At 36.4% G+C, this 9,309-nt stretch overlaps 1 protein-coding gene across 1 annotated transcript in view; it reads left to right on the forward strand.

Annotated features, from left to right (window-relative positions):
• Nucleotides 1-8,821, forward strand: part of LOC149531888 (3'-5' exonuclease domain-containing protein) — a 174,729-nt gene extending 165,908 nt beyond the window's left edge. Inside the window, exon 8 of the mRNA XM_089809433.1 lies at nucleotides 8,393-8,821. Coding sequence (XP_089665559.1) covers nucleotides 8,393-8,452 — 60 coding nt within the window. The 3' untranslated portion in view covers nucleotides 8,453-8,821. The remainder of the gene's footprint in view (nucleotides 1-8,392) is intronic.
• The last annotated feature ends 488 nt before the right edge of the window (nucleotides 8,822-9,309 follow it).

Here is a 9,309-nt window from a genome sequence, read left to right on the forward strand (position 1 = left end):
ACACCTAAACTAGACATCCGAAAGAAAACTATCTTAACCAACTAAAAGGGAAACTACTCTAACCAACTGAAAGGAAACTACTCTAACCCAACTGAAAGGAAACTAAACTACTCTCCTGAACCAAATGGTCCAAGACAAACCTACCCTAACTATGTACAAAACTCTAAAGGGACAACACTAACCGATCGAATATATACACTGGATCTAACATGGTTTCTTAGGATGTTCAAAAGTAGAAAGGTTTGGGTGATAGTTCTGAATTTCGAAAACTCATCCTTGTACTCTGAAAAAAATTTGGTCACCTCAAACTCAAACTCTAGAAAACTATCATGCAAGATCAACAATTGAGGCAACTCATAGGGTCCATGATTAATCCAAATACAAGTTGTTTCTCCAGAATTTTCATAATCAAAATAAAAACTTTCAAACCTTTCATCTTTAAGAGCAGGGAAAGAAACAACCTGGTTTGCTTCAAATTCAAATGGAACCTAAAAATTCTCCATGGCCTTAGGAGGTCGAAGTTGGTGGTGTGCCATCCCAATAACATCTACATCAGACTCATTAGTAGTCCAGGCAGGAGCAATCTTGGAATCAAGCTCATGAAATATTGCCTTTGGGGGCTTGTCCCTGTGACTAATGAACCATGAATCCTTGTGAATCTCCTCAAGTGTATCCTCAAAAATCAAGGATTCCTTGGTATTCTCCCCATCAAACACCTCTCCAAGTTGCCTGAGCACAATATCGAACTGTAGCATCAACCCAAACTGTTCTTTATTTTCCTTTTCCATGGGAGCAACTTGATCACCACTTAACAATCCTTGCATATCCTCGTCAATAGAAGCTGCATCATCTAGCATGTAATTTCCCTTTGGACTCTCTTCAGGAACATCTTGCCATTCTTTGTATAGACTCTCACCGAACATAGTACCTTCAAGACTGATAAGAGGACCATCATACATCTTTGTGAGTGGCCCATCATCTTCCATTTCAAGAGACAAAATTTCTAGAGGTCGAAGTTGATGGTGAATCATGCCACCTGCAACAACTTGATCACCTTGAAAGGCCTTGGGCAATGACTTCTTTTGTATTTCTTCTAAAGGATCTTCAAGCATCCCCCCAAAGAATTTAGTGGAGATAGCACCTTGTATTGGTTTATCAATATTTTCCTCATACTTGAACTCTCTTGTGATATCTTGTAATTTCTTGTTCAACTCACCCACTTGATTATCTTCCTCTTTAAGGATATTTGAGACTTCTTGCAACCCATACTCAAGAGTCACCCCTTGAATTATGCATAAAGGCTCACCAAAGATTTCCTCTTCGTCCACCTTTCGAAGTTCCATCTGTAGTTCTTTGTGTGCTCTCACATGTTGACCTTTGCCTACCATCTTCTCTCTCTCTTGGATAAATTCAATTGTTTCCTCGATTTTCTTGTCAACCTCTCCACCTCCTGATATAATGTGCGAAGGTTCATCCACTTGGTTATCTTGAACATTAGAATCAACCACATCATCTTGATATATATCACCCTCTTCATTCTTTGGTGTCCAACTTGAAAGCTGAAAGAAATTCTTACCACCCCCTACTGATATTTCCTCGTACCAACCCAATTGAAACTCAACCAAGTCAATGGTGTCTTGGCAAGATGGGCAAGTAGACTCTGAATATATGAGACTATGTGCATGGCACCAATAACATTTTCCACATTTGTTTTTTGGTTCCCTATTCCCTATTGATATCTTCTTTGAAAACAAGAAAATCTTCCTCCGAATTGACAAAGACTGCAGGCTCATGTATTTGTGAAAAAGAAAATTTTCCTCTTAATGCCAAGTCCACTCTTAAGAGAAATACCAAAAATCCATCTCCCCATGATCTGTAGTACCATGTATCCTACATTTCCTTGATCTTGCAAGTTGAGACAAATTCAATGGAGGTAACCTTTTGTTCAAATCAGACCAAATAGGATGAACGTCCACTCGTCTATCCATTGAGAAACCTTTCTTCTTCCTTTTTTGAATTTTTTTGATTTATTGAATTTTTTGATTTTCCGATTTTAAAAGAGATCTCTCATCTCAAATCTAACTTTGAAAGCTCATTCCTTGTCAATCTCTACTCTGAATTTCCAAGTTGATCCAAGAATGAAAATCATTCAGCCCTCCTAGCGCCAGATAATGTTGATGCGAGTTTTGTATCACTTACATAACATATTAGCAATTGAATATCCGATACGAAGTATCAAACATACAATTCCTCTCTTGAAAAGTTATTGCTCATGGGATATGAGAATAACTCCAATGTTCCTTACACTTGTGGATACTCGCTCAGTTTATCGATGTGATTTGTTGGTAATCACGTAGGCGGCCTTACACGATTTATTCAAGGATGACTTGGGTTTTGGTGGGATGATGGAGATGGTGGTTTGGTGTGAGTGCTAGATGATGTTGATTGCACGAGGAGGAGGCAATAATGGTTCTAATGACTTCTACCTTCCTAACTTTCTCAGAATGAAATTCGACTACCCAACTACTCGCTATTCTACTCCTACTCCTATGAATGCAAAGGTTAACAAATGGACGGGGATCAAATCCAATGAAGGCTAACTAGTGGCCCCATCTCCATAGATGCAATGATTCAAAGGAAAATGAACTAGTTTACCACACAAGGCTTCCCAACCAGCTGCTAGGATGCTAGTGGTCTAACATTGATCCCTATCAAACATCTACCAACATCACCATACAATTAGCCATCTACTTCTACTCTAGCAGCATGAAATAAAATCCTACTTTAATTTGAGAGATGAGAAGAAACATGCAATAGACCAAAATGATCATGTATATCCACCATGCAAGTCACAACAATGAATAGAGAACAATTTTGATTGTATCTTGGCAACAATTCTCCAACATAACTCCCCCACAAATGAGAGCGAAATGGCCTTATATAGAGGCCAAAATTACAACCGACGGTAGAGATCAAAAGCAAAATCAACAATCCAGATTGGCTCCTAAAAACCCTAATTAGGGTTGCCACCCCATCGGCCAATGAGAAGACGCCGCCTCATCAACGGACCAATGAAGAAAGTGCAAAAAGTGGCAACCAATGAGAAGGCACCAAAATGGTGGCCAATCAGAAATAGACACTTGTCCTATTCTAGAAGAAAGAGAAATTGCCACTTGGGCTTACATCAAATGATCTTCTAATATAACTCTTCCCTTTTCTTTCATTTTCTTAGCTAAGGCAATGAACTTAGCTAGCGTTTCGTTGACTTCCTCCATAGAAGGACAAGGCGTGTGCTTTGTCCTGAGTTCCGATGACTTCACCACGCTGCTTGTTGCTTGTAGTATCTTTTCATGATCCTTCTCATACTCTTTTGTGAATCCAACAGAAGCATTGAGGGAGGACAGGGTGTTCAAATGCTTATTTTTGATAGCAATCTTTCCTAGCTTCTCCAATCTGGATCTAAGTCCTGTCTCATTGATGTCTTCAAAATCAAGTGCTGCTCAGATGTCGCTCATCATGGTTGTAATGGGAGTGTTGACGCCTAGGATGTGATGTGCAACCGCTTTCTGTATATCTTCTTTGCCAAGGGGGATTGTCCTTCTTTTAGTCTATCCTTCATCTGTATTATGTCCACTGTACCAATATTGGTGTCAGTTATTCGCTTTATTTTCGAGAAGAAAGGTGTTTTGGGCATCATATCCTCGTTGTCTTTCTTAGTGTTTGTCTGCTTGGGATTCTTACTTGCACTAACATTCTCCAACTTGTCGCCCTATTACGGGATGGTAGAGTGGTGGACCAGAAGGCTAGCAGAACCAAGGGAAGCAATCCTTAGACTAGAACGAAAGAAGGATATCAGCTTAAGGACCCCTTTCAACTCTAAATGATTAAAATTCACCTTAACCAATAGCCGGACAGTGACTTTTCGGATTTAGGATCAGACCTTGAGAATGTCAAATCCACTTGCAAATCATAAATTTACCATGTAATTCACCTCCAAATAAAATTGCCCAACCTAGGGCAAAAATCGCAGCTCTTTGCAAAAATCAGAATTTGCAAAAACTTGCCTACACCATGAAAAATCTGCCTTTCCACCAAAAATTTCCCAAGACAAGGGCCAAATCTGCCCTTAAGAAAATCGCCAATGGAAGAGAAATCTGGCTTCAAGACCAAAATTGCCAAAAATGGAGAAAAATCTGCCTTGCAAGGAAAATCACCCAACACCAAAGAGCTGCTTCAAGAAGAAATTTGCTCAAAAATGGAGAAATCTGTCCTCAAATAAAAATCACTCAAAAGCAAGGAGGAGAAGATGAGAAGTGAGGAAAGAAGAGGAAGGAGTTTCCTCTTATAGCCAACTCCACAAACCCTCCCTAGCTGGCCAACTTGGACCCTCGGAGAAAGAAAAACAAATAATTAATGCAAAATTATGGTTCACAATTAAATATTTAACCAAAATTAATTTTGCCATGATGAAAATTAACTTTTTAAATTGGTAATTGGACCAAAATTGCAAAAGAAAATTAATAATGCATTGGAGGTGTTAAATATTTCCATTAAATGAAGATTTAGTAATTAATATGTCATTAAAATTGGATTTTGGCTAACCAAAAGCCATTTTTCAATATTAAATTACCAATTTCATTAGAGGCTAAAAAGTTTTCAAGGCAATTTAATCCATTAAAGCCAATTTTTTGCAATTCATATCCAAATCGATTTTGCTATGCCATTAAAATTTTTTTGACAGAAATAAAATTACCTCTATAGTCTAAAATTGACTTTGCAATCTGATTTCATCATCACAAAAATTAATTTCTTTTCACCAAAAATTGAAGATTTTCCAAAAGACCAGATTTAACAAAAAATTTTCATTTTTGAAAATTATCCAAATTTTCAAACAAATCGTCCAAGTACAAAATTCACAATTCTACCTTGCCAAGTATTGCTCTTAAAAATTTGTTTGGCCTAAGGATGAAATTGGTTGTTCTGGAAAATCAAGTTGACACCGGATGAAAAATAAATCTAACCTTCTCCCCATTGGCCTTGAAGGTGTCCAAGGCTTAAAGTTTTCGAAAAAAACAAATCAAAATTTTTTGGACAACTTCGAAAAAATTTGCCAAGGCGATTAAAAGGGGGTCCCCAAATTTTTGGGGCGATGGTGTGAAAACCTCACAACAGTATTTTGTTTGTATGCATAACGTAACTCTTCCATGACATCAACATTTTCATCCTCAGTAGATGACATCATTTTCTTCTTCTTCACTATATATCACATCAACATCTTCATCCTTGCTGCATGACTTATTAACATTTTGTTCTTCTTTCTCGCTGGTCATGGCCAAAAAAAGTATCTTGTCTTCTGTATCATCACTATGGTATTCATCATTGCACTCTTTTGATGAGCTACTTTCTTTCTTCGAGTATAGGCTTTTATTGTACTTGTGAAACTTCTTTTTCTTATGATGGTTCTTAGCATGCATCCTATCCTTTTTCTTTGTATACTTTTCTTCTTCATCATCACTAGAGCCACTGCTGTTTAGAGGGCATTTTGATGCATAGTGTCCAGGTCTTTCGCAATTGAAACATTTGAATTTTCCTTTGTTCTTTACATTCCCCTCTTTCAACTTTCTTTTGAAGTGAGCATTTGATTCATCTGATTCAGTACTTGAGCTTTCACTTGAAATCTTATTTTTTCTTTTACCCCTTTTAGATGCCTTGAATGCTATTTCCTTCTTTGATTCATTTCTTCCAACCCGCATTTCATAAGTAGTAAGGATTCCATGCAATTCATCTTTTGCCAACGTATCTAAATCTTTTCTTTCTTCAATTGCAGATATTTTAGAATCAAACTTCATAGGTAGTGATCTTAAAATCTTTTTGACATTTTATAATTCAGTGCAAGAACAATTGCCACTTTTGCAAAATATGGATCAAAGTGGACTTGATTTTGCAATTAAAACTTCCAATCTGAAGGAAATGAAGACTTATACAATCAGTACAAAAGATTTCTATGAATCCAAACTATTACTAGTGTCAATTTTTGCCAAAGGCTGAAAGTACATTTTTTGTGCAAATAAGACTATTTTTTAATAGAGTATTTGGATTCTTCTCAAAAAATCATGCACTTAAAAAAAATGGCACTCCAAAATCTGTCCATATGAGCCCATACGATGCTCTGAAAGTTGCAAAATGTAGGATTACACAGGTACAACCATAAAAACCTACAATTTAGGATTACCATCTACATCCAAAACACAAAACTAACACCACCATTGAATTATTTGGAGAATTCTACCCCAAATAAAAAAACATTGCATCCAATTTGGAGTCCAAATGATGAAGTTATGGCCATTCAAAGTTAGACTACCAAAATAAAATGCAATTGAAGAGGGGTAAATTAGAAATCTCATTGCTTCAACTTGATGGGCTAATGGACGTTATGACAAAGAAAAACAACTCATAGAGACGGGCATGGGGATGTCAAATTTAACTTAGAAGGTCGGCGACATAGTGCAAAGACTTCTAGACCCACATTCATAAGAAAATGGGTTTTGAGTGCTTTAAATTGACTAGCGCCTAAGTAGAAGACAAACATGAATGGCTGGTGGTCTCCTTTAGCGGCTAGTGAATGTGTGTGGGCCCCACTTGGTGGCTACCTAATGTGGGCAGTTTCTTTTGGGCGGCTTGTCACATGGGTTTGTTGTTAGTGCATGGGCGACTCTCTTTTGGCGCAGATTCAAATGTAGGCGCCTGCAATTTTTGGGAAATAATTTTTATTTGATTTTCAACCATCCATTGCTGCTTCGTTTTGCATGTCAATATTATAAGTTTTTTTTACCTACTTTAGAGAGCCCTGAGTACCAAAATAGGACGTATTATATATGAAAGTTCATCTCTCGAGTCTTTTGGACGTAATGGTAGGGTCTATTTGGCCTAAAAATGCTCTATTTCACATGCCCTCTTCCAAATTTGAACTATAAGCATGAGTTTGTAATTGATGCAAACAGACTCCGATTTGGATGAAACGAAAGCCAATTTTGACTTTCTCAAGCCTTTTGGATGTAATGAAATTGTCAGAATAGCTCTATGAATTCACCAGAGTGCTGCAATCAATAGAACAAGAAAACACACCTATATGCAAAAGAGGGATTATTGGGTCTTCATAAATCCTTTCTGATTCTCTAGTTCGTATAAAAACGCAAGAGAAGAGCATACAAGATTTTACAAGACCTCTAATAAAAATAATGTACTCTTTCAAAATTGCTTTGATACTATGTTAGAATTTGTGAAAAACAAATAAAAACCAAAATCTAATGAAATACATAGATTAATCGAGAGGAAATAAAATTGTTAGAATAACAATACAAGAACAATCTCTGATGTAAATATTAAAGGCATTATAACATCAATATTTCCTAATATGTAAAATGCAAGAGAGCTGGCTTGTTTATATAGGCAAGCTATGGTAGGATACTTGGACAAGATTGAGACAAGTGATTCAACTTGGAGGAAGTAGAGTCGTGATGGAATCGACCACCTACCATCCACCTACAATCTAGAAGGGTGGTGTCCAAATTGGAATTGACCACATGACATCTTATGAGTAATTGGAGTCAAAACGATGACTCAACAATATTCTACTAATAATAACATCCAAAATATGTAATTCCTCCTAATATATGAGCTCACTTAAGTAAACTTAATATGAGAGTGAAATGGAAAAGAACCAACTTTCAATCATTCCCTAAAAATAGCCCCCAACCCAGCCCTAAAAAGTAGGAGCTGTCATCTAAAGGTCTGAAATGACTCACAAAGCCCCCTTTAAGTGGCATTTTATCTTAACAAAGCTTATACATGAGAATATCAGCTACCTTTTTCTTACAATTATTAGTTTAAATGAAACAGAAGATTTCCTGGATGTGATTATTTACTGCATTGCAAATTTTATTTTGGTCTATCCACTTTAATGACATTAAATGTTAATTGAGAGCATGCGTGTATGTTTTGGAAAATGATGGCTATCAGCTAGCTAGCAGCCAAGGACCAAGGCATACTTGGCTAATTTAGTGAAGAAATTCATCTTGAATGCATGATCAAATCTTCTTTACATGATTCAATTTTCCTAACAAATCTGACTGTCATTATTATGTATTTTAGTCTTTGCAAATTATATATTATAAAAGTACTTGTCATTCATGTCAGTAATCATGAAAACAGGCATGTTGAAGTTCCTTTGTGTTAATTAGCTAGCGATGTTTTATACTCATGTTTATTGGAGATGCACTAACATCATTTATGATTGACAAGAGGATATTCTCATTTCTTTTTAATATTTATAGATAATTTGGGATCAAATTTTCTGCATAAACTAATTTGGTAAAATTGTGTGGATTTTCAGGGCACTCAATACCACAATGCGATTCAACAATTCTCTAGTATTTGCAAATTTAATGTTTGAATCATGATATTGCAAGTTAAATCATTTCTTATGGACATCCATTTTTAAAGAGGGGTAAATGCTTTTTCCTCAAAGCTATGTACAGGCAAGGTGACAAACAAGGGGTCATCCCCATTTAAATACTCAAGAATAGTTAATGGGGTTTGAACCTTGATTGTAAGAACAAGAACTCTACAACTTAAAGATTACAACATGCCACAATTGACAATCTCTTACAAACACTTGGAAAAGCTATCAATGTTGAATTTTTTTGCAAGTGCAATTACATTTTCCAAGAAAGTGATTGCAGTCAGTCCTACATTTTGTTGATCATAATTAAGCAAGTAACCTTAACCATTAATCCTAGGGCAAAAGTGAAATTTTGTATTAGCTCCTCAATGCATTGCACATGCATATTTTGAATGTTCTATGATGGTATCACAATTATCTAATTTATGAATTTTTATTTTTAAAACTAGTCTTTTTTTGGTCGGTTATAATATACAATTTTACTAATAATAAAAGGATTAAAAAGTGCACCATTGCATCAAATTACAGAAGTATCATGTGAATTGCCCACCCATCAACTGCCTTACTGACACCATACCACCACCCAAAACCAAAGGATTACCACCTACCCAATCCAGCACCACCCACCAACAGTACAAAATGATAATTAGGCAAATAACTTTGATTATAATGACTGAAACTCAACAAGATGGGCACAATTCAAATTTGAACAGAGAAGACCCACACTGGGAATACAAAACTCAGGGAACTAGTGCCCATAGCAAAAAGAAGACCAAAAACCGCCCCCTACCAACCCACCAAAAATCCTGATCTGCCCCAACATTCCCCTCCTGTACCTCAACAGAACC

The sequence above is a fragment of the Cupressus sempervirens genome, chromosome 11, assembly GCF_028749045.1.
Source record: "Cupressus sempervirens isolate cs-2001-9-10 chromosome 11, ASM2874904v1, whole genome shotgun sequence".
NCBI classification, from domain to species: Eukaryota; Viridiplantae; Streptophyta; class Pinopsida; order Cupressales; family Cupressaceae; genus Cupressus; species Cupressus sempervirens.